General features: G+C 39.4%; 1 protein-coding gene across 3 annotated transcripts in view; it reads right to left on the bottom strand.

Moving 5' to 3' along the window:
* smarca1 (SNF2 related chromatin remodeling ATPase 1) overlaps nt 1-26343 on the bottom strand; it is a 105163-nt gene that overhangs the window by 11794 nt on the left and 67026 nt on the right. For all 3 annotated transcript variants that reach the window (XM_072595286.1, XM_072595288.1, XM_072595289.1), the window contains exons 13-20: nt 25415-25536; nt 22925-23077; nt 20701-20833; nt 10491-10639; nt 9679-9795; nt 6410-6520; nt 1477-1590; nt 255-377 (exon numbers count right to left, since the gene is read on the bottom strand). In XM_072595286.1, the coding sequence (XP_072451387.1) occupies nt 255-377; nt 1477-1590; nt 6410-6520; nt 9679-9795; nt 10491-10639; nt 20701-20833; nt 22925-23077; nt 25415-25536 (1022 nt within the window). The remainder of the gene's footprint in view (nt 1-254; nt 378-1476; nt 1591-6409; nt 6521-9678; nt 9796-10490; nt 10640-20700; nt 20834-22924; nt 23078-25414; nt 25537-26343) is intronic.

The raw sequence follows: 26343 nt of genomic DNA, 5'->3' as shown, positions 1-26343 counted from the left end.
AGTTTGTTTTACTGTTGTTTTGTGAACGATATGCAAGATACAAATTTTAAAAAATTGCATCTTCAACTTTGTTGGACAAATGGCAGAAGTTATTATACAAAAGAACTGAAAAATTTGTGCAGGTGCTATGCAAGCAATTATAGTATTTTATATTTATATATAATGCATTCTTAAAGATATTCCAGTTCCAATAGTGAAGTAGATGTAGATCAGCATTATCTTTTGTCTAAACTGCAATAGGCTTGGAAGTATACCTGTGTAAGAAGCTTCTCTTTCTCCTCAACTTCCTTCTGGTTGAGAGGCAGTGCATCATCAATTTTCCGCTGCTCTTCCTTTTGTACTTGAGCTGCATTGTGTAAGTCAGGATTCCGGGGGACCTGGAATCATTCCCAAATGGGCAGTAAGTTACATACATGCATTACTCCATATTGTTATATTCTTATAGCAGCATCCAACACAATGCAAAGAAAAAATTCAATTGGCTTATTTACTTATGAAAAGAGTTACCAAGTGCCTGAAAAGATAGGTTACCTCCAAATCTCAACATTGTATTAAACTGCATCCACATTTCATGTGTTCTTTTGATTCTTAAAGTTGTTTATTTGGAAAATAGTTGTACTTTCAATGTCACTTTTCTACATCACTAAGGATTCAAACACTGAAAAGATTACAGATTGTCATCCAAACACAATATATTGCATTTGAACACAAGGGTCAAGATTAAGTGTAATCAATAAAGATTAAGATTAAGCTCATTTATGTAACAAAACTACCAACCACAGATTAGGTTTCCATCACCAATACCGGTAACATGCAGAAACCAGAACATCAACTGGACCAGAGTTGGAGCTTTGAGCTGATAAGGGATTTGTCACTGAACATGTGTCTCAACTGCTCACTGTCTCAAATAATTGACCACAAAGTGACTTCCAGAAAAGCTTATTGGGAGAATGCAGAACTAAGTGAGATGCTCACTTGGAGAGCTAGATAGGCATGAGCTGAATGACCTATTTTTGTGTGATAACAATTCTGTGACTCCATGAAAACTTCGCCCAAGTTCAATTATTTAATACAATCTCGATAATGAGCATCCAAAGGTAGTAGTCACACATAGCAAACGAGCACACTCCATTTTTGTTGATTCAATGCAAGTGCACACTAATATTAACATGAAAGATGTGGTCAAATTTTAATGCATGGTGAAGGATAGAAACATCACGCAAAACGTACTGGGAAGCCATGCACTCTGCACCTCCAGAACTGACTGGATGTCTTCATTTTCTCTACAAATGTAAAGGGGTTTCAATGGGAAAAGAAAAAATTTAGTGATGCTGTTGATGTTCGTTGTACTAGAATGCAACACAGCAGCTCCAGTGCACTATGAAGTATTTCATAGAAAATCACTGAATCACTTACACCTCAATACAATGAATTTCAGCCAATTACTCAATTCTTAAGACATTTGCACTGCAATACCTTATAGCCTATACTTTTTCGATAAGACAGGATTTCTTTCTCCAGTAGTTCAAATAGGCGTGGTGGAAAAAACTGGAAGTCTTGAATACTTGGCTGTTTTGGAGGTCGAGGTGCCTACAATATATAATAACTGTAATCAGAATGGAAACATTCAGTACCTCTTTATCTTTTGTCTATTTGTAAGAGCTGCGCATAAATCTTTGTTATCTTTAATCATTTCCTTTTGCTCTTTATGAAAGACTGCTAAGAAAAATAAACATCTTAAATGATCATTCTCACGTTTTTAGATTACAACAAAGCAACCAAATAAAAACATCAACATTTCAATCATTAAGTACTTTTTACTGGATCAGGAAAAACCAATTCATCTTTAATGGAATCGTAAGCAATTTTCCTGGAAAGCATTTTGCAAGCCTAGTGGTGAGGTCAGTATGTGTCAACCCAGACCTTTGCCAAGATTGGTTTGTACCTGCCAAGTACAAGTAGCAGTAAAGGACCAGGCTGAGGGGGGGAAAAAAAGTCACATTTAGAACATAGAACAATACAGTACAGTGCAGAGCAGGCCATTTGGCCCTCAATGTTGCGCTGATCTGTGAACTAATCGAAGCCCATCACCCTACACTATCCCATCATCATCCATATGCTTTTCCAAGGACTGTTGAAATGCCCCTAGTTTGGCTGAGTAAACTAAGATTTGTATTTATGATCTATATAATATTATTCAGACAAAAAGACAACTTTTTACAGTCTAGAGAGATGAATTTTACAAATGAGGTGAAAGGACTGGGGGGGGGGGGGAATGAAATTTACAACAGAAGAAGCATATTTTAAGGAAGTTTCTGCAGTACCCAAGACAGTCAGCAAGATCAAATGGCTAAGGAGAATCACAATAAGCAAGTCTGCAAACTTGAAGTTGGATTATCTGTGAAGTCTAAGTCCACCGAGAAAGTTCCCAAAGCAAAGCAAGTTGAAGGTTTCAAAGATAGGGAGAGACATCTTACAAAAGGAGAAAGAAAACTGGGTGGAATTTTCCCCTCTATCAATCTGGCATGAGCACAGACCTTGTCATCGAGCGGCAACCATCACAGTTTCACGTGTGTCTCATTAAAACCCTGACTTGCTTTATTTTATATGCCCTTTCCAATTCTACTCTTTATTTCCCAAGAAGCGAGATGGCACAACTGCCCACATATAGTTCAGAGCAGGTACCTGGTAGCTGCAGCTGCAGTTTATCTATCCTGGCCTCATTTAACTGCTTCTTCACAACACATCCTTGCATGCTCCATGGTAACCTCTCATTCACAGTTGGCAGTGGCCAACCACCAGCCTTACCACATCGTCATGCCTGCCATCAGACTAGCTCATGCACCAGTTCAGCTCTTCAACATTTTGCTGTGGAGTTCATGGGCTCCCGTGAATTGTGTGTTTGCACAACGTTCAGTTTGCATGCTGGGACACAAATGCATCTACTCAGCAGTCACTTTATGACTGTTGGCTTGCTTTCTTAGCACAAAATTACCTTGCACTTAACTTGAGGCCACCTGCCTCTGTCTACTTCACACTGCTTTCTTGGCATGTCCTCATTGACTTACAGACTAGCCTTTACCTAGTTTACATTGCTTTTAAATACAGAAGAAGAGGCAGACAGCTTGTGATGCTGGCCAATATTGAACAGGCAAGTGAGTGGACATGTGCTGTTTGGTACCATGCGGTCAATGTCACATCCCCAGTATATGCCACAGTTTACACTGCAAACACACTGCAAGTGCTTCAAGCAAATGGCCAAGTGTAAAAGTCAAAGGGAAGCAAAACAAAGTGAAGTGAATAGGATACACAGGATGTACCGCAACAGTCAGTTCAAGCACTCATCTGATCCCAGTCCATGGGGTTGGCCATGGTCAGTCAGGTGCTTGGTTCTATTACAGTCTGGGAATCTGGCCGTGGTCAGTCCTGCAGTTCAAGTTGAACCAGTCTGGAAGTTCAAGTCGACAGTGTCTGTGGAGATACTGGTACAGAATAGAGAGGGTCAATGTTTCCTGCATTGAGACAATGGAAGGAGTTCAATTCAGATGTAAGAGGTTAAGCTTTAGCAGAAGAGTGAGTAGGAAACGCAAAGGTTAGGAATGTTTGCACTTTGGGAGGATGAGGTGGGTGAGAACGATTGAACGTACTTGACGATTGCACGTACTTGACGATTGCCACACTACACCTTGCAGTCTATGAGCCTTAGTTAGAGACATGTGCACAGTTAGAGTGAGTGGTGGTCTCTGAGTGAGGAGACGGTGGCATTTACCCTTGGAGAGTACAGATGATCATCAGCCTTCTTCCTGCACTCCTGGGTGACCCTGTTAGTTCAATAACGTGCTCTGGTGATCTCATCTCCTGTGGTAATTCACAGGAAAAAAAGTCAGCCTTGCTCTCCATTAAGATCTCCATGTCTCTGCGCCCATATGGGGAGCGGGTTTTCCTTTACTCCAGGCTATGCTCTTGGTGATAACAGTTGATCACTACAAAGTGAGGGGCAGTTCCTGGTCAGCAGTATCTGTACTGCAGCTAGGCTTTAAATATGGCACCAATGATGGGCACACCAGAGATCAACGACAGTGACAAGCTCCCTCCTGCCCCATAATTCCCTAAAAAGGCACGCAAAAACCTGGTTTCAATAATTGTAATTGTAATTGCAAGAAAAAAGTTGTTCTGAGCTGTGGCGGTCTGGACGCTAGAAAACTTGACAAAATGCATTAACTAAAAATGGGAAAATTCCACGCAATAACTCTGACTGAGTTGGAATTGTCTCTGATGATCAAAGGGGATTTTGAATTCTAACTTTTGTTAAATGGGGTAAAATGGTCAGTAACTGAATAGTCACTTGTTATATGTCACACACAAGTGGACTTGGGTCTTAATTTTTTTTTAAATACTGTTATTCTAGTTATTTTATTTCTTTATTTTTCAAATTTATCACTGAGATTTTGTACTTTTGAAGGTCTGTAATGCTGGAATTTTTACTTTTTTTTCTACCTTTTCCTAAGAATTTGTACTTAAGAATCTGTACATTTATACTAAAATGGCACCATAAGTGGCAACTTGTAAACTTTTCACTGTACTCATGAAAGCACATGTGACAATAAATCTAATTCATTCGTCCATTCAATTTGTCTTTCTATTGCTATCAGTAGACCAAAGAACTTTCAGAAATGGTTTACAAGACAAATTCTGGTTATCTTATGGGGAAGGGTTGGAAAGTAATTCTTTTCTCCTGGTAGTTAGAACAGTAAGAGGCAATTTGACTGAAAATTGAAAGATGCTGAGGCATTTTAGCAGATTATATGTCGACAGGAATTTCCCCTTTAAAGGAGAATCTAGTAATTGTGATCACCGGTTTAAAAATAGATTTAAAACAGAGATTAAGTGATTTTTTTTTAAGGTTGAGAGTCTTTGGAATTCTCTTCCTGAAAAGATGGTGAAAATAAAGTGTATGAATAATTTTAAGGCAGACATGTATAAATTCTTATTAAGCAAGGGAGTAAAAGGTCATCAATGTTAGGTGTGAATGTGGATTTGAAATTACAATCAGATAAGCCACATCTTTATTAAACGGTGAAACACACTGGAGGGGCTGAATGGCCTCTTGCTCACTGTTTCTATGTATCTTCATATTTATGCTGTTCAAATTGAAATTCCTGGAAACCCAAGACAAATGTTACGAAGAATGCTGAGCTGAGAGGATGTTCAAATAAAAATTAAACAAGACAACTTCATGTGATGAGACAGGGGAATGCCATGTCTGAATTCTTGCACCATGATTTACTTTCAAAACCAAAGATGTCTTTTAATGTTCCCTCAGTGTAGACATCAGTGCAGTATTTTTAATCATTTCATCAAATAAAAGCTTGTATTTATTCAATGCTCATGATATAGAAGAACTTTGGGGAATGCTTTAGAAGGAGATAAAAGAGTTGAGAGAGCCAGGGGACCAATGCCACAATCAAAGGCAAAAATGTAAGCAGGCTTTGAAAGAGGGAGCATTGACGAGAAAGTACAAAGGGCAAGAATATAGTAACTGAACAACCGTTCTGTGAATATTATTTACCCCAAGACCAAACACATCAATAGTCAACTTGCACATTTTCTGACAGGAAAAAAAAGTTTCTTCTGATATTCTGAGAGGTAATTCAAATAATCGTGTAGAACAGGAGAGGAAATTTACCCTGTGAGCATGATGCAACAAAATCACAAATCTCATTCTTCATAAAACTGGTTTACAATTTTCATACAGATAGGGCAAACTCTTCTCTATGCATCATCGTCAGCAACCTGCTACAGATGTGCATTCTCCAAGGAAATCAAAGAGGATAAGGTACCCAGGAAGTATACTATCACATGATGAAAGCTTTGTATAATTTGATAGTTCTAACCATCACAAACTACTAAACATAACCTTAAACACCATCATTTTAAATTCAAACTATCCTTTGAAAACATAAACTAAACAGAAGTTGCTAGAAAAGCTCAACAGGTCTGGCAGCATTTATGCAGAGAAATCAGAGATAACTTTTCGGGTCTAGTGACCCTTCCTAGAATTGATGGTAACCAGGAAAATGTCAGTTTATATGCAGGGGAGGAGGTAAGGAATAAACGATAGGCGAGGATGGAGCCCAGAGAAAGAAGAACAGTTTGACAGATAAAGGAGTGGATAACCAAAGGGCTAGGAGGGTGAAACGCTGTTAATAGAGACTGTTGGTGGCTAACGTTAGGTACCGATCAGTTCTGAGGAACAGTCACCGGACCAGAAACGTTAACGCTGATTCCTCTTCACAGATACTGCCAGACCTGCTGAGCTTTTCCAGCAACTTCTTTTTTTGTTTCTGAACTACAGCATCCGCAGTTCTTTTGGCTTTTACTTTGTAAACAGGTTTTTTCAGCCCGTTACCTTTGGTGCTCTTGGCTCACTGACACGTAAAGCTTCTCGGAAATATGCATCTACTGCATAATTGGCTTTCCGCTCTCGTTTGGGAGGTTCAATCCACTCCGTTAAACCTATCTGTTCATTTTTTTAAAAAAAGAACAATTTTATTAACACTCTGCATTTAAAATTGACAACAAGATCATTAAATTTGATATGCAAGCCCCACAGCACATAAGGCAACCTTTGAAGTGTCCAAATATGGTGACTGACATATACAGAGGAACCTCGATTGTCCGGGCATTCGATTAACCGAACGAAATACTCCCCGTCCATGTCCTTCGGATAGTCGAGGTTCCTCTGTACACTGAGCAGAAAATGTGAGCCACTGTTATGGGTATAGGTGGTCACCTGTTCAAGATGTAAATGAAAACCTGGTCACATATAATATGAATGTGGCAATGGTTTATTGAGTGCATTCATTGTACGATCAACTGAGAGAAAATTCTCTGATTCACTGGTATATCCTTTCCTAAAAAAGGCTAAAACTGTACACTGTATTCTATATGTAGTCAGACTGATACTATGTACAGTTGTAGAAACACTTCCCTACTTTTACGTTCCAATTCCCTTGCAATAAAGACTGAAATTCCATTGGCCTTCATAATTAATTGCTGTACCTTAACACATCACAGAATCATAGAGATGTATAGTACAGGAAAAATGCCAGTCAGCCCAGTGAGTCTATGCTAGTCTAAATTATTCTAATTATTCTAATCCCATTTTCTAGCGCTTGGTCTCAGCCTTGTATGCCTTGGCATCAGAGTTGCACATCCAAATACTTCTTAAATAATTTGTGGGTTTCCACTTCTACCACTCTTAAAGGCAGTAAGTTTCAGATTTCCACCACCTTCTTGATGAAAAAAGATTCTTCACATCTCCTCTAAACCTCCTCCCCTGAGCTTAAATCTATGCTCCTTGGCATTAATCAATCTGCTATGGGGAACAGCTCTGTCTGTCTTCCCTACCTATGCCCCTCATAGTTTTATACATTTCAATCATGCCTCTCCCTTCAGACTCCTTTGTTCTAAGGAAAACAGCCCCAGTTTATCCCATCCCTAACTCTCCATCCCAGGCAACATTCTGGTAAATCTCCTCTGCATCCTCTCCAGTATAATCACAACCCTCCTGTAACGTGGATTTCAAAACTGCACATAATACTCTGGCTGTGGGTTAACCAACTTTTATGCAGTTCCAACATAACCTTCCTGCTCTTAAACTTAATGCCTCTGCTAATAAAGGTAAGTATCTCTTATGCCTTCTTAACTACTTTATCTCCTTGTCCTCCTACCTTAAGTGACTGTGGACATGCACACCAAGGTCCTCCTGCTCCTCAGTGCTTCCTAAGGTCTTACCATTCAGCATCCCTTGCCTTGTTTGCCCTGTCCAATTGTATCAATTTAACAGAAATAGAGAAGATATGTGGAGGGAAATTATAGATGGAGCTCAGTATGTCGGAGTGCATTATGGTGCGATTAAAAGGACAGGAAAAATAGTCTTTATGTTATGTCTGAAGTTGAGTGATCTTTTGAAGTGTATATTTTTGCATATAGGTAGTATGTTAGAAATATAATTGTTTGCATATCTGAATGAGTAATTGGTCAGTTTATCTGCTTGCTAATGAATAATAACTCTGGAATAAAAATTAACAGCTAGGTTCATTAGCTCTCTACTGGTTTCTGATTCATGATCATTACCATCTACTACCAATGGAATGTAAATGATTCTGAGTTATTTAACCTCAATTAAATCTTGTTTAGTAACCAAACAGATGAGTGGTTATTGGAGCCAATGATGCTTTCACATGTGGTTAAGGTGTGACATCAACAAGACATGTTCTGCTCAATTTATTTATGGGTTATTACTACATTTATATTCCAGATCAAAAGCCAACATTCTGAAGCCAAGTATTTTAATTACTCAACTTTCATCAACTATTGTAGAATTCCATGAATGGATTAAGGATTGATCAGCAGAGCAAATAAAAAAAAGGTACACCCCTTTTATAGTGAAAGTGGCTGATCCAGATAGTCTGTATTTCCTTATTCAGTACAAATAACGCATCATAAAATTTCCCAGTTTCTATTTCTGTGGAACTCTGACCTTCAATAATACTTTATCTCCTACTACAACCTTTGAGCAGATTGTCTGAAAGTTGGAATGAACAGGCTTCAAGAAGGGTCTATTGGCAAATTTCAACAGAAATTTGCAACCTATGAGAGAATATTTTGGACAACAGATAGTTCTAAACATGAGAACTTTGGCTCAGCTCAGACAGCGATTTTTAAAGCCAGTAATTAAGCAAATACACAAAATGATCTGACATACTTTGCAACAAGGGATAATTCCACCAGCTGTCAAATTGTCAATATTCACAATATGTGAACACATTTGTGAAAAAAATCAAAAAAGCATTAGCACTACTTTGAAAGCAACGCTTTGAGGAAACTACAGAGAAGATGTGGAACAAACTGAAGAGTGGCACACATTCTTTGCATCACTAGAGGGAGGTTACATTTGAGGATAAGGTGGTTCCAAATCCACTATTGTGCAGAGGGTGGCATATGCTTTTCATGTGCCCATTCACACGGTTGTAGGAAGCATCAACAGTTGATGATGGGACTTTGTGAAAATGCTTCCTGCATATTACGGGCATTACCTGAGCCATTCATTGTTATCCCACCTGTTTTGGGAGGGGATTGCAGAAAATTCATTCTACAACATCCTCCGCCTTTTAATGACAGCATTTTTAATTTCCTGATGTTTTTCACATCATCCTGCATCCTATTCCAAACTTTCTCCCGACAGGTTCTACGTGACTAACTGCACCTACTTTCACAAACTTTTTTCCTTCACTAATTTGAGTGGGATCTTCTGTCAAATCACCTGATCCTGCTGTGATTCTAATCCCTCTTGTTGGGTCAGTGTGTTTAAATATGCAGGGCAGCCTGCCACTAAACTTCCTGCCATATACAGGAAACCCAGAACTGCTCAGCAGAAATATATCTATATGTGGCACAGCAACAAAGTTTTCTCTGTAAGGTGCCAAGGATCAGCAGTTAGATTTAAGTGTGCTTTGCCTGGAATGCTAAATATCAGAAATGGTCACTGAAATGGTGATAGTTTTAGCTTGCAGTACTGATATGCTGAAGGAATTAAAGCTCATTTTTTAAAAAAATTACATATTCAAAAGACGCTCAATAGTAGTATTAAACTCAAAAGTTAATAACACATACCTTCTGTTTCCCTCTGTAATCTTCACCTTCAAAACTATATAAACTTTCTGTTTCCATTGTAAACGATCGAAGAGAACTCTCACCAAGATTTTGCAAACGTTCTTTCAGTTCAGCTGTCTATAATGGAGAAAATAATTTTCTTCAATTACATTTTCAGGCTGCAGCCTAAGACCATCAATAGTCAGGTTCCAAATAAAATGATAGCATTAAAAAGATAAAAAATAGAAATTAAACATTAGAAAAAGGTGTTTCTGAGCTTTAGTCAGTATACGTAATGCTTTACATTAATAATTGAGTCAGGGAGAGAGGCACAGGAAATTCACAATGCCTAAAATCTGAAGGTGACTCCCCTGATGGCCTGACCTGTTAAACAGTGGACAGTTTATTCACACAGACCAAGAAAGGCTCAAGATTGATCTTTGGCCATTGTTAACTGGGCTAACAGCAGGAGACTTCTGTCAACTTCAGAACACCTGAATTCACAAGGAGAAAAACCACAAACGAATATTCCTGCCTGAATCACTAGCCAGTAACCCTGCTGGAAGTATGTGTGGACAGTATCAGGCTCAGACAAAATACCCTCCATCTAGAGTCAGGTAACATGTCAACATTGTCAAAGGTCAGAATCATGGTTCAACCTGCACTACTTGAAGAAAGAGAGAATACGGAATTTCCAAACATTGAATAGTTCTCTCCTTACATCACAACATTCACATAGAAAAGAAATACAGGGAACAAGTCATTTAGTAGCTGACCGTTAAGAACGAAACAAGCAGGAAAACATGGACTCATTAAATATTTGGTTGTGATACCTTCTTTTCTCCTCTCTCCAATATAGTGTCAATGTCCTCATCTGTTAGCTCACTGTCTTTGGTGGCAAAGACATGGGTTGCACCATGGCGAATCATCTGTAGCATTTCATCTTTGCCTAGTTTGTTGGTCTGTTGGTCAATCAGCCTGCCTAATAAAATAAAAAAATTGCCAAATGTCTAGATGTACTTTTGAAACAAATTGGATTTTAAAAAAAAACTCTAACTTGCTCTGATTATTTTACTCCATTAAATAAACAGTAACTCAATTAAATGATTTCAATCTGATTTCGGATAGTCAACATGGTTTTGTCAAGGGCAGGTTGTGTCTCACAAACCTCTGAGTTTTTTGAGAAGATGACCAAGTATGTAAATGAGGGTAAGGCAGTTGACATGGTATACATGGACTTCAGTAAAGCCTTTGATAAGGTTCCACATGGTAGGTTATTGGAGAAAATGCAGAGGCATGGAATTGAGGCTGATTTAGTAGTTTGGATTAGAAACTGGCTTTCTGAAAGAAGGCAGCAAGTGGTGGTTGATGGAAAATATTCAGCCTGGAGTCCGGTTACTAGTGGTGTGTCATAAGGATCTGTTTTGGGACCATTGCTGTTTGTCATTTTTACAAATGACGGCATAGGTGGATAGATTAGTAAATTTGCAGATGATACTAAAGTCGGTGGAGTAGTGGACTGTTTGGAAGAATGTTACAGGTTGCAGGGGGACTTGCATAAACTGCAGGATTGGGCTGAGAGGTGGCAAATGGAGTTCAATGCAGATAAATGTGAGGTGATGCACTTTGGGATGAATAACAGAATGGCAGAATACTGGGTCAATGGAAAGATTCTTGGTAGTGTGAATTTGCAGAGGGATCTTGGAGTCCATCTACATAGACTGTTGTTCCCATGTGGAACAAAGTTGCTACCCAGGTTGACAGTGTTGTTAAGAAGGCATATGGTGTGTTAGGTTTCATTCGTAGAGGGATTTAGTTCCTGAGCCGCAATATCATGCTGCAACTATACAAGTGCGGCCACACTTGGAATATCGTGTACAATTTTGGTTGCCATATTTTGGGAAAGATGTCGAAGCATTGGAAAAGGTGCAGAGGAGATTTACCAGGATGTTGCCTGGTCTGGAGGGAAGGTCTGAGAAGGAAAGGCTGACAGACTTGGGTCTGTTCTCATTGGAAAGAAGAAGGCTAAGAGGGGATTTGATAGAGACATACAAGATTATCAGAGGATTAGATAGGGTAGAGAGTGAAAGTCTTTTTCCTAGGATGATGACCGTAGCTTGTACGAGGGAGCATAGCTACAATTGAGGGATGATAGATTTAAGACAGATGTCGGAGGCAGGTTCTTTACGCAGAGAGTGGTAAGGGCGTGGAATGCCCTACCTGCTAATGTAGTCAACTCAGCCACATTAGGGAGATTTAAACAATCCTTGGATAAGCACATGGATGATGATGGGATAGTGTAGGGGGACGAGCTGAGAATAGTTCACAGGTTGGCGCTACATCAAGGGCCGAAGGGCCTATTCTGTGCTGTATTGTTCTAAGTTCTATGTTCTGAGAAGAATAAAAGCAAAACAAAAAGGAGCCTGTCAGGTAACTTCTGGATTACTGGCATGAAATAGTTCATGGCGATAATAATAACCATGTGAATATCTCTGCTAAGACCAGAGAAACAAAGTGCAAGTTCATTCACTTTCCCTTCATCCTCTCATTGCCAGACTTGTCTTCATTGACCGCAGTAACACATGTTATGGATACGAGTGCCGCAGTTGTACTCTATTACCTCACCCAATCAGCTTCACATGTGAGTACCTGCTGACTTCACCTGCATCATCTTCCAGGGCAGATGCAGTAACACAGGAATAGGAATAGGGCATTCAGCCCTCAAACCTGTTCCATCATTCACAGTGATCCTGGCTAATCTGTGGCCTAACTCCATATACCTTTCTGCCTTTGGCCCATATTCCTTAATACTTTTTGCTTAACAAAACTTTGTTTAGTATTTAAAACTAGCAACTGACACAGCATCCACTGCTGTTTGTGGAAGAAACTTCCAAACATCTACCATCCTGTGTGCAGAAGTGCTTCCTAACATCTCTCCTGAATGGTTAGGCCTAATTCTCAGACTATGACCCATTGTTCCTGAATCCGCACAAGTGGAAATAGTTTCTCTTTATCTACCCTATCTTTTCCTGTTAATATTTTTAAGGTTTCAATCATATCACCTCTTAACCCTCTAAATTCTAGAGAAAACAGCCCAATTTCTGTAATTTCTCCTAATAACTTTTAACCCCTGAAGTCCAGGTATTATTCTTTTAGACCTATGCTGTGTTGTCCCTCCAAGGCTAATACATCCTGCATCAAGAGTGTGGTGCTGGAAAAGCACCGCAGGTCAGGCAGCATCTGAGGAATCCTGAAGAAGGGCTTATGCCCGAAACGCGATTCTCCTGCTCCTCGGATGCTGCTTGGCCTGTTGTGCTTTTCCAGCACCACCTACCTAGCTCTGATCTCCAGCACTTCACCTTCTCCTAATATATCCTGCCTCAAGTGTAGTGCCCAGATCTGCTCTCAGTACTCCAAGCAGAGAGTCTAACTATGGTTCTGACCAGTTCCCATCATAATGCATACAATTTCAAGCAGGATTCAACAGATATCATTCATGGTGAGAATTCTGAATGCATCCCCCTTCTCTGGCTTATAGTGTACTGCTGGGAGAAAATGGGAAATGAGAAAAGACCAATTGTGTCATCTTAATGGCTACCAAAGCTGAGAATGACTAATTGAACACAGGTTGTGAGTTGTAGTGCATAGCTTGGTAGCACACCAAACATAGTGTCATTCAGGTCTGGATCATCAGGAAGTGAGCTTGGACGTTGTATAAAGTGTTTGTGTTACACACAGAATCATGGAGCTGTGCAGCATAGGAGGCTTTTGAGCACATTCAGCTTGTTTCAGTTTTATCAAAGAGCAATCCCATGAGTTTCACTCTCAATTTATTTCCAACAGTCTGGCAATTTCTTTCTCTGTCAGGTATTTAACTAATTCTATTTAAGACTATTGTTGAAACTATTTCCATCACACAGTCAGGCACTGCACTTCAAATCTTAACTATTTGATATGTTAATAAGTTTACCTCATGTCACTTCTGGTTAGTTTGCTAATCGTTGGCATCTGGTTATAGGCTCCTTAGTTATCAAGAAGATTCTCTTCATTTAATATATCAGAACCCTTCTTGACTTTTAAGATGTCTATTAACCTCCTCTTAACCTTTTCTGCACGAAAATGAAGAACCTTAATTTCTCCAATCAAATAACAGAGATATCTTTTGTCCGTGACCATTCTAAGGGAGGCCTAGTAGTATTTTCACTAGACTGTTAATCCAGAGACTTGGAGATAGTGAGGACTACAGATGCTGGAGTCAACAGTGTGGATAGAATGCTGAGCTGGAAAGAGCAGCAGAGGAGGAGGAGGGGAGTCAACATTTCAGATCGGAACCTTTCATCAGGACTGGTGCAAGGTTCCAACCTGAAACATTAACTCCCCTGCTTCTGTGGTGCTGCTTGACCTACTGGGTTCTTTCCAACTCAACACTCTATTCACTCTGTTAATCCCGGACCCAAGTAATGTTCTGGGGATCTGAGTTCAAATTCAGCCATGGCATGTGGTAGAATTTGAATCCAATAAAATAAAGTCTAATGATGACCATGAAACCATCGTCAATTGTGTGTATCGTCTCCATAGCATTTGAATTCTTCAGATTCCCAGAACTGGACACAATTCTCCAAATTAGGCCAGACTAATGTTTCAATTAGCAGAACCATCTGGCTTTTATACTCTATACCTCCATTTATTAAGCCTGGGAAAACTCATTTGTTAAACTGTCTTCCTACCTTCAAATATTTACACATGAACACTCCCAGATCTCGGACTTCATGTAACCTCGATAAAATGTTACCATTTAATTCACATTCTCTCTCCTCATTCATCCCACCAGGGGATAGCATTCACATTGAATTTCAATTGCAATGTGCACACCCTTTGCATGAGTTTATTTATATCCTCTTGAAACCTTTCATCATCTGTTTAGTGACTGCCAAGTTTTATATATCTGCAAATATCAAAAGTTATGCACCGCACCAAATCAAAGTAATATATATCAAAACAGTGATGACTCTACCAAACTGAACACTAGGAAATACCATGATATATCTCCCACCAGGAAAAAACACAGCCATTCACTATATCTCTCTGTTTTATGTCTATGCTGTTTTTGTGCAGTGTCACTTTGACTAACAAGCTTGATTTGTAGGACTTTATCAAGTATCCTTCCAAAGTCTAAATACACATCAACAGCACGAGCCCCTATCCACCCTGTCCATTAAAGCTCAATCAAGTTAGTAATGCAGAAGTTACCCTTAACAGATGTGTGCTGGCCCTCCTTTATTCATTCAGGCTAATGGATGATGGACTGTTAATTTTCTCCGAATTACTGCATCTGAGAGCTTTCCCACAGGTAACTGTAAATTAACCAGCCCTTAAATTCAAGGTTATCAGCTTCTTCCTTTTTGAATAAGGTGTAACATTTGCAGTCCTCTTGACAACAAATGCCGCCTTGTAACTAAGGAGGATTGGAACACTTTTAAAAATGTATTTATGAGATGTGGGCTTCGCTGGCTAGATAAGCATTTATTGCCCATTCCTAATTGGGGGTGGCACAGTGGCTAGCACTGCTGTCGCACAGCACCAGGCACCTGGATTCGATTCCCATCTCGGGCGATTGTCTGTGTGGATTTTGCACATTCTCCCAGTGTCTGCATGGGTTTCCTCCCACAGTCCAAAGATGTGCAGGTCAGGTGAATTGCTGAATTGCCCATAGTGTTAGATGCATTAATCGGGGTAAATGTAGGGTTACTCTTCGGAGGGTCAGTGTGGACCTGTTGGGCCAAAGGCCCGTCTCCACACTGTAGGGAACCTAATCTAATCTAATCTAATTGCTGTTAAGGTGGATTGACAAGGATCCGAAGGATTGACAATCTCAACTTCAACTCTGTCTTCCCTCAGCAACTAATGATACCTCCCGACCAGACAGGGTGACTTATCCATTTTAATTACGACCACTTTTCCTATACTACCTCTTTGTTTTTGTCACATTTCGTATCCCAACAATCTCCTTGCTTACAGTAGCTTTGGCACAGTCCTTTCCCTTGCTAATGTAAAGTCCTCAGTAATACATCAGCCATGCCTCTGCCTCCACTAATACATCTTCATTTAGGTCCCTTATCAGCACCACTGCTCCTGACAACCCTTTTCACTCTTCATATGCCGACAGATGACCTCTGAATTCACTTGTATGTTAGCTGCCAATTTACAGAGAGATGATGTGGTACAGTTAAGGGTAGTCAGGTTCTCCTGTAATAAAGACAGATGTCAAATAAAATTGACTCTGGTGGCTGTGAAAATTGGTGTTATGGTGCCAAATGTCACAGGTTTGATTATATCAAGTCTGTCAAAAGTAATGGAATTATGGGTGAATGTCATATTATATGATGCAAGTGCTAGTTGTGACCTGAATAAATGCAGCAAATTCATATCATCCAGTTCTTGTACAAGTATACAACTAGGTTCAAACATTAATTATGTTGCGAGTCAGGATTGTGTGTTTACTTATGTGTGTGTGTTGTGTTGGGGGTAGCAAAAGAAAGAGGGGAAGGAAGTGAGGAGAGGTAAAAGCAACAGAGAGAGAGAGAGAGAACTGAATGAACTTGTATTCAGGTATGATTCAGGAAGTTGCATCCCCATTCCTAGTTAAGTGTCAACAGCACAAGAACAATTCAATCAAGCAGTGTTTTGCTATCTCAATCAGCGGCCAGTGTGAGATAATGAAAATGAGGATGCTGATCTATAATTGTCAATGCGATGCAGTACAGCACAGGAAGTGCTTTGCATTAACTTTAATTGGGGTTGCTTGATGTCAAAACTGGATGTCTTCATGAAAAGTAATTTTCCCAAGTCACATAACCTACCTTGGTGAAAACAAAAGATAAAGTTGGGAGAATATGAAAAAATAGCAGTTTAGATATGTACTGTCCTTCCATATAAATCTCAGTACAGCACACAATGACTTGGTCAGCTACAAACTGAAACAAGAACATCAAGTTTAACAACTCTCTTTCCTTTATAAAGTGCAACTTTTTTGCATCCTTGTTTCCCAGCCCTGATCTTGTTGACAATTACTAGCTCCTACAGTGACTATGTTTATGGTAATGATGCTCTACCCGGTGAAAGTTTAAAGTTCAAAATCCAGGTGTGGTTACAATGCTAATTACAGAGTTGGTTCCCTATTTGCAAACAGGCTCCATTCTGGAATCCGTTTGCAAGTTGGAACACGACAAAAGACAATATAAAGGAGCTGTTCGTAAGTACAGCTCATATAAGTTCATTTTGGGTCTTTAAAATACAACCACAATCTCGTACTGGAATGTAAGGTTGGATGTTTGTGAATTGGTGCCTCATGTGTAGAAATACTCAATGGAGCAAAGTCAAAAGATTTTCATATCATTTAAATATTTGTCAATTTGGTCCAATTGATAGCACTTTCAATAAACAGTTCGGAGGTCTGTGTGCTCACTGCCTTCTCTAAGACCTGAATTAGACTGGTGCAGGTAAGACTGCTTGTTTGCAATTTTTGAGAAGATTTGTAGCTCAGGTTGAGGTTCAGGTTGTAAGTTTGCTCGTTGAGCTGATAGGTTTGTTCTCAGATGTTTCATCACCATGCTAGGTACCACCATCAGTGAGCATCCATTGAAGTGCGGGTGTTCTGTCTCGCTTTCTATTTATGAGTCTTGGTCTGTTAAGGTGGGAGATATCAGTTCCGGCTCTTTTTCTCAGAGGTTGGAAAATGGGGTCCAAATTGATGTGTTTATTGACAGAGTTCCTGTTAGAATGCCAGGCCTCTGGGAATTCCCATGCATGTCTCTGTTAGCCTGTCCTAGGATGGATGCTTTGTCCCAGTCAAAGTGGTGTCCTTCCTCATCTGTGTGTAAGGATACTAGTGAGAGAGAGTCACATCATTTGGTGGCTAGTTGGTGCTCATGTATCCTGGTGGCTAGTTTCCTGCCTGTCTGTCTGAGGTAGTGTTTGTTGCAGTCCTTGCAGGATAATTTGTATGATATCCGATTTGCTGGTTGTTGGTACAGGGTCCTTTAGGTTCATTAGTAGCTGTTTCAGTGTGTTGGTAGGTTTGAGGGCTACCATGATGCCAAGAGGTTGAAGTAGTCTGGTAGTCATCTCAGAGTTGTCTTTGATGTATGGTGGTGTGGATAGAGTCTTTAGACGTGTTGTGTCTTCTTGTTTGGGTTTGCTGTTTAAGAATCGGCAAACTGTGTTTATTGGGTACTTGTTCATGACTATGCTGTATAGGTATTTTTCTTCTTCTGCCTGTGGTGCTGCAGTGTGTTGTGGCCCGTTTAAGTAATGATATCACTCACCTTAACAGACCAAGACACACAAATAGAAAGCAGGACAGGACACCAGCGCTTCGACAGAGGTTCACTGATGATGTTATCCAGCACGGTGATGAAACGTCTGAGAATAAACCTACCAGCTCAGCGATCAAACTTACAACCTGAGACTGCTTGTTTGTTCGTCTGTTTTAATGTCAGTCAAGACCCGACAGGACCATTTAAAGATTGGGAGGAAATTCTCCTACTGACCTAACCAATAATTCCCCTTCAATCAAGATCACTTATTCCTCCATCTCACTGGGTTTTGTGGGATCTTCTTATATATAAAGTGGCGATCACTTTTGCCCATAGTACAGGGGACTGCAAAATTTGCCTTAAAAAGGGTAGTTTCTAATTGTTTCAAAACAAAGACTGAATTCTATTTATTGTAAAGCAAGTATCAATAATGAATCAAACTGAACAAAGGACTAGAAACATATTTCTCTTGCAGATGTGTACAATTTGTTCCTGTTTTTTGACAAGCACATTGGAGGCTGGATCAGATCCATTTATATTGTGACCTTATTAACCTCCTATTGCTTCTAGCTATAGGGAAAAAATCTGGTAACATATGACAAAACAACGTGCAAAATCTCTATTTTGCAATGACAAACTACAATGATGATTGATACATGTTTAGAATATTGCGTGCAATTCTGGTCTCCCTCTTATCGGAAGGATGTTGTGAAACTTGAAAGGATTCAGAAAAAATTTACAAGGATGTTGCTAGGGTTGGAGGATTTGAGCTATAGGGACAGGCTGAAGGCTGGGTCTGTTCTCCCTGTAGAGTTGGAGGCTGAAGGGGTGACCATACAGAGGTTTATAAAATCATGAGGGGCATGGATACAGCAAATAGACAAGGTCTTTTCCCTGGGGTGGGGGAGTCCAGAACTAGAGGGCGTAGGTTTAGGGTGAGAGGGGAAAAGTCCAAAAAGGACCTAAGGGGCAACTTTTGCACGCAGAGGGTGGTGCTAGTATGGAATGAGCAATCAGAGGATATGGTGGAGGCTGGTATAATTATAACATTTAAAAGGCATCTGGATGGGTTTATGAGTAGGAAGGGTTTAGAATGATATGGGCCAAGTGTTGGCAAATGGGAATAGATTAGGTTAGGACATCTGGTCAGTATGGACAAGTTAGACCGAAGGGTCTGTTTCCGTGCTGTACATCTCCATGATTCTATAACTAAGCCAATCTTCCTTGGTGTTTCTCAAAATGCATTCAATAATCCACCATTTTACAATAGGAACATATTGGCTGTGTAAGTGATAACATGAAGATCACTATTCCACTACAGGTAAGTCACGTAAATGCTTATGTTCACCAAATGGCAGGTGACACCCAATTCTGGGATTCCCATTCCAATTTCAAGCACCTTTTTTTGCTGGCATGTTATAAAGGTAAGGGAGTCAGCCTGTACACAGCACTGACACCCTCACTGGCTCCAAAGAGGTGGTGGGCAGTTCAAAGCCCACCGTCACCCCACCAAAATTTTAGTAGAGTCAAACCCTTCAGCCATGGCTCAGAGGAAATGTGACCCACAGTGGAACCCAAATCCTGGGTGGGCAAACAGTAAAAGGCAACCTGATGCTGATACCCTTTCAGTGACAGGCTTTTCAATATATAGCAATTTTTTTTCTGCAATACTTATATGTTGTATTATAAGAAAGGTGTGTGTTTGCTGCACTGACTGATTATAGGGCTTTGTCCTGGAAAGGTACATTAACCATTACATTGACCAGTATTATATGTTGTTCTTCACGGAGAGAAAACACATTCAAAACTGGAAAAAAAAAACTCTAGTATAATAATCTGAAGTGATTTAAATGCCCAAAATCCTTTAAATTGAAAACCTTCAGCAACTTTCAATTAGAGAATAAGGCGGCTACAATCTGTTGTTCTTAGACTGTTTTCATTGACAGGATATCTCATGTGGTTTGAAGGAGAAAAGTATTCGTTCCTTCAGTTTCAAGGTTTGTTTTGAAAGTTGAGCCTATTGTGAATGCTCGGCTGGACTTCAGAAGCTCATCAGAACATTTGATTGACTGTTTAAGATATTGTAAAGGATTATCTGCCTTAAACATGGTTTCAACAGATTGATCACTTTAAGGGATTTAAGTCTTTAAATTAATTTTGTGAATGACGTTTTTTTTCAAGTGCTTAAATAGAAGCTTAGTTCTTTTAATCTCCGTTTCAAAGATATGATTTTTAAAGTCTGCCCACAGCAGACAGTGGGTGAACGGCTCGGGAGGATATATAGGTGGCATGAGAGAATATAAGGGAGCATGGAAGTATCAGAGAATAGAAGGAATGGAACAGCATGGGGAGCATTGGGACCATGCAGGTATCTGCACTGGGATGATGGATGAGCCTTTGGGCCTGTGATATTTCATTCTAAAACTGAATTAATGTCCCAGTAAATAGGGAAAGGCATTCCAGCCTGCCAACCTTACTATCTACTATCTGCATTGCCAACTGAAGCCAGTAGACCATAATCTACAGTGCCCTCACCCCTTAGAATGACAATACAGCAAGTGGGGATATTTTTAAAGAAGACAAGTTTTCTAACTTTCCTTACGCGATGGTGAAAATCCATCCCAATGTTTCTAAGTCCAGAAGAGTGTTTTGTCACACTTGGGAATTCAACAGATTGGATATATTGGCTGGCCTAACTATATTTCCCCAGTCAGCGATGCAGTCCTACCTTGCTGAATAACAATGGAATCAAGTCGCAGTTTCATCTCTGCTCTTTCCACAATCCGCTCTTCCACGGTGTTGTCTGTGATAAGCCGAAATACACGAACTGTTTTCTTTTGGCCAATACGATGTGCGCGGTCCTATTTGTAAAAAAAAATTGTGCTGTTCTTTTAAGTGTCATATGCACAGAATAAAATTGCAGATATATGCAAAGTTCTGATAACCTCCCTGAAGTCTGTACATTTGACAGAATAATTTTATTCAGTCATTGGATACAGGCCATCCCTAATTGCCCATGAGAAGGTGGTAACATCTTGCTGAACGACCACAGTCCTTGTGGTTTTAGGATACCCAGAGTGCTATTAGGAAAGGAATTCCAGAATTCTGGCCAAAGTATACATAAAAGCCACAGAAGAACAGGTTAAAATCAACATCCTCAGTAACCCAAACAAATAAGACACTAACAAAACTAATCATTTGCAGTTGTAAAGACCACGTTCAAGTTTAAATCCTAGTTAGTATTGCTGGTCAGAGCAATACTGAGGGTAATCCAAACAGACTCAGCACTCTTCAGATACCAAGGATTAAAATTAACCCTCTTTACTCTGGTGCAGTGACTCGATTGCAGACACTGTACCCTTGAATATCCCTTCAGGGTATGATGAGGCTCAGTTGTAATATTGTACACAACAGAGTTAACTGTCAATACCATCTGTCTACACAGGAAAGTACTGGAGGAGACTAATATCTGAGGCAACATATTTTGAGGAAGGCATCAAGCCCTTTAGAAAAAGAGGAAAGACAAGGAAAGGAAGGAAATACTTCAAACAAACAATAGAAACAGTGCAACTGTGCACATAAATAATGAAATTCTGCTCTTGAAAACCTGAAATCTCTTTTGTAATTATCAATCTCCTTTGGTCTGATGAATTACAGATAATTAAGTTTCATTAATGATCCTAAATTTTCTTCAGTTTTAACTAATTGGGTAAGAGAACATAAAAATTATTATTTGCCAAATTGATCATATAGTTCAAGCCATGAAAAAACAGAATCTTTTGTGTAATAAAGGCAGGAAAAAGAAATTGCTACTGACAGTTCAGCAAACTTTGCAGAATCCCAATAGACTATTATACTGAAAATAGAATTTTTAAATAAGTTACACTTTCAATAACATTTCTGACCAAGGATTTCCTTGAGAAATATTAACTCAAATCGCTCTACTTTTGAATGCTGACAGATCAGCTTTTACTTGTGTAATTGCACCCTCTTGTGGCCATTTTGTATACATGGCTATGTAAGGAAAGAAGTGGCTCAGCACTGTATGAGTCAATTCTCAATGTGCTAAATTATAGTATCATTGAGATCAACAGCACAGAAAAAGGCCCTTCACCCATCGAGTCCTTGCTGGTGAAAGGCAACCACCTAACTATTCTAATTACCTGCAATGATCCCACCTGTGACATGGGTTGGGATGGGGATGTTCCTAGTTGCATACATTTGGTATGGATAAATTTCAGTGGAGGAATTATGAGGATATTGTTCAATGATAAATAAGCATGGCTGGACTGGCCTACAAAGGCGGTTGCTTTAACAGGTCTTCCTGGGAGACAAGGAAAGTACACTTGCGATTGAAAGTCTTTCACTGCATGTGCGATGATACTCGAGATATTTTTCACCGCTATCCTGGATAGTCCTGCTGTCCCTCTGCTGCAAGGTGAAGGAAAAGGAGAATATTTTGGACGGGAGCAGGCCCAGAAGTGTTTAGATCACTCACGATTTTACCCATCTCTCCTAAACCAAGAGGCATGCGCTGGCAGACTGTCTGTGAGCTTGAGCCACATGACAGGTGTTGGAGACTGCAGAAAGCTGTTTGTCTGACACAAGGAATCAGTTACCTAGTGAGGATATTGGAGAGTTTATTGCGGTTTTGGAAAAACTGTCCATGCATTCTCATTTTGGAAAATTTCAAGAGACAGCAATGTGAGGCAGATTTGAGTGCGGTTTTAAAAATGAGGCCTTTTGCAGGAGGTTGCCAACAATGCCAAGGTTAAACCTTCAACCGAGTTTGCCAAACAGCATTTTCAATGAATATGGTGGAGTATAACTCGAGAGAAGTTTGGAGTTTACAATCACAAGGAATCTGCTGAAGGAAATAAATACCAAGTGGGTAAGCCAAAGGGCCCATAAAAACTGTTCAAACTTTTCCGGAAAAATGCACCACTACATACCATAGCTTGCAAATCCACTTGTGGATTCCAATCTGAATCATACAAAATGACGACATCTGCTGTTGCAAGGTTGATACCAAGGCCTCCAGCTCTGGTACTCAGCATAAATATGAACTTCGAACTGTTGAAAGCATTGAAAGAATCTATTGCCCGCTGTTTAAATTAAAGATAAAAGAAAATCAATAAATACAATGGCAGGATTTAGTCAGTTCAGCACTTTCCAAAAAAACTCGAAACATGGTTAGAAGATTACTTTATCTTTCAAATGGTAACGGACCTACTGTGCATTTTCAAAATTTTATTTTCCTAACAAAGTCAACTGATGAGATTTGAATTGACATTTCCATCTCAAAAAAGGCGCCATTAAGAGTACTTAAACTCCTAAATATTCAGCATTGAAAAAAGTACAACAGTAAATAGTTGGTACAGGAGAGATCCATATGTACAACATTGAAGAAATTTCATGCAAAACATTAACTGGTACTTTTTTTCTCAGATAAGTTTCTGGTTTTATTTTAGCTTTCCACCTTTAATTTTTTTTTTCATTTCAGGAAGATTCAATTTTTAAAATTTCAAAGCAGAATTGATAGTCACATCAATTCCAGTCAGATTCCAAATAGGAGGGAATGAGGGGCAGCCATCGCTAAGCTAAATGTGCAGTCATCCAATGCGGACGGAATAGTGAGGAAGAAAATGCAGACAATCTGGAGGCTCTGGTCACAATTTTCAGTTTTTGTTTTGATAGGCAGGTGATGCTAGAAAAATAAAAGATTGCAAACATTGTAGGACCGTTTAATAAAGATGTCCATTCATTGCTGCTTTGGGGAATTTCAAGACCGAGCAATATGCAACACATTTAAGTGCAGTTTAAAAACTGAGGGGATTTGCAATAAGTTCCTGGAATTGCCAAAGTTAAACCTCCAACATCAATTGCCAAACAGCACGGTCCTTGGATAAACTTCATGCTTACAAGGCCAGATAGCCTAAAATTGATGGTGGACACAATAATCCAACTGAAATTTGAAAATGAATGAAAAATCGCTCTTCAATGACATATTTGAATTTTTTGAAAGGAGAAACTTGGTGCAAGTCTTGATGTATTTGACGTTGCGGCACATGAACGTTCATAAAGTGTTTAATGAAGTGTCGTAGAGCATACTTGTTTCCAAAACTGAAGCCTATGAGATTAAAGTGCTAGTGGCAGCCTGGGGAAAAAAAAATCAACGTAAGGAAAGTAGAGGACAGCGATGAAGTGTGTTCCCCAGGGGTTGGTATAAAAGCTAATACTCTTTTTGATATGCTTTTGATGTGTATTCATGACTTAGTGTAAAGAGCAAGATATATAATTCTGCAAAACTACATACAAATCAGGAGAGTAACCGAGAATGTAATATCTTGAAGGGCAGGCAGACATAGATTCAATTGTAATTGGATTAAAAGCTAATTCTATAAATACTTGGACGAAAAGATTTTACAGGGTTTTTTAAACTCATTCAAGGGATATGGGCACAATTGGCTGGACAATGCCCATCTCTGTCCTGGAGATGTTGCCTGTAAGCTGTCTTCTTGAACTGCTCCGGTCCACATTGATGAAATGCTGTTGGAGGAAGGGAACTCCCCCAGAATACTGACACCTCACAGCAGTGAAAGCGCAGCAATATAGTTCCAGGTCAGACTGGTGTGTGGCTTGGCGGAGAATCTGGAGGTGATAGTGCACCCATGTATCTGCTGCCCTTGTCTTTCTAAGCGGCAGAGGGTACAGTTCGGATAGTGTGGGAGTAGGATTAATTGTATAGTTCTACCAAAATGTGCGGGCTTAAAGGGTCAAATGGGATCCTTCTGAGTTATGTCATTATATGACATTAATGTTTACTGGTGTGCTTTCTGATGACAGGGAGCTGGAAGAAGGTTTTATGCAAGGAGACCCAGAAGTACACTTTATATTCCATGTACTGCATATCTCTTTTTTTTTGGAAGATCAGCCTGAGTGACTGACCTAAGAAATATGGGCATTAAACCTACCGCCCTGAGAGTCAAAGATTCTAGTGGCTTAACCGTGCTTAGAGACATCATGTAATCGAAGACTAAAAGGCATAATCCCAGCTCTATAACAATGTGACTCACCACAGGCAGTGCTGCTGAATTTACTAACTTTGTCTCCAAGCTCCTAAACTAGAGCAGACAGCTACAAATGAAATCAGGTGACACCAGCTGGAGTGCTCCCAGATGTGGATATCAAATGGTGACAGGATTGGGTCAGATTATTTAAGGGTATCACAAACTAGCCCTAACCAATTTCAACATTGACACAGGGCCTAACAGAGCTCTATGATGCAGAATCAACAGCAAAACACAAAATGAGGCTCGAACCAACAATTTTCTGATCGTCATGACCCAGATGTACAACAGACAATTCTACTACCTGTTAACTCATCAGTGAAAGCTGGGTTAGTACATATTACTTTAGGAAAAATGAGCATCATCACAGACCTCTCTTTCTTCATGGGGGGTTTGTCCATCCAGACGACAATAGTCATAGCCACGCCACATGCAGTAATCTTCAAGAATATCCATCAAACGGGTCATCTGGCTGAAAATGAGGACTCTGGAACCTTTAGGACAGTTATGAGAAAGCAGGAAATAAGTCTCAAATTGAAATAATCAGGTATCAGCAGCTCTGAAAGGGGTATATTTCATGATACAGAACTCAATCCCAGATGATAATAAAAGCTAGTTACAGAAAAGTACTTTTATGAAAAATAAGCAACGTGATTACACATGAGAGCTTTTTCAAATTATTTCATGGAATCTGACCATCACACTTATTGCCCATCCTCAATTAGTTCCATTTGCTATTTTCCAATCCATGGACATCATTCTATGACATAAGCAATTCTTAAAGTCAATGCAGCCAATAAATCTGCACCAATCCCTTTTAACTGTGGGCCAATAAATCCGAGACAGTTGACATTTTTTTAATTCCATTGATTGTTCCAGCATATTTTCAATTTTAATGTTTATTCCATTATGCCCTTGGTTCTTCAAAATTTCTGACCTGTTCTTTGTATCCTGTATCATGATGCCAGTAACAAAATATTTATTCAACATCTCTTCCATATCCTCATTCCCAATTATAATTTCCTCTATCTCTGCTTCTCGGGGACCTAAGTTTATTTTCACTAAACTTTTCTCATACAGTTGTAAAAGTTTTTAAAGTCAATTTCTGTATTTACTATTTACTATTTATGCTCATCTTCTAATTTCTCTCTTTTAAGCAAATTCGTGGATATCCTTTGCTGATTTTTAAAACTCTGAATTTAGGACTTGATTTTGGATTTAATTTTATCACTTTAAACTTACTAAAATTCAAAAATTCTGATTACTCCTCCCCAGATTTCTTTTACTTCAAGGTTAATAGT

This window comes from Chiloscyllium punctatum, chromosome 25 (genome assembly GCF_047496795.1).
Source record: "Chiloscyllium punctatum isolate Juve2018m chromosome 25, sChiPun1.3, whole genome shotgun sequence".
Taxonomy (NCBI): domain Eukaryota; kingdom Metazoa; phylum Chordata; class Chondrichthyes; order Orectolobiformes; family Hemiscylliidae; genus Chiloscyllium; species Chiloscyllium punctatum.
The sequence above is the reverse complement of the archived record's forward strand: the minus strand, read 5'-3'. Positions and strand labels throughout refer to the sequence as shown.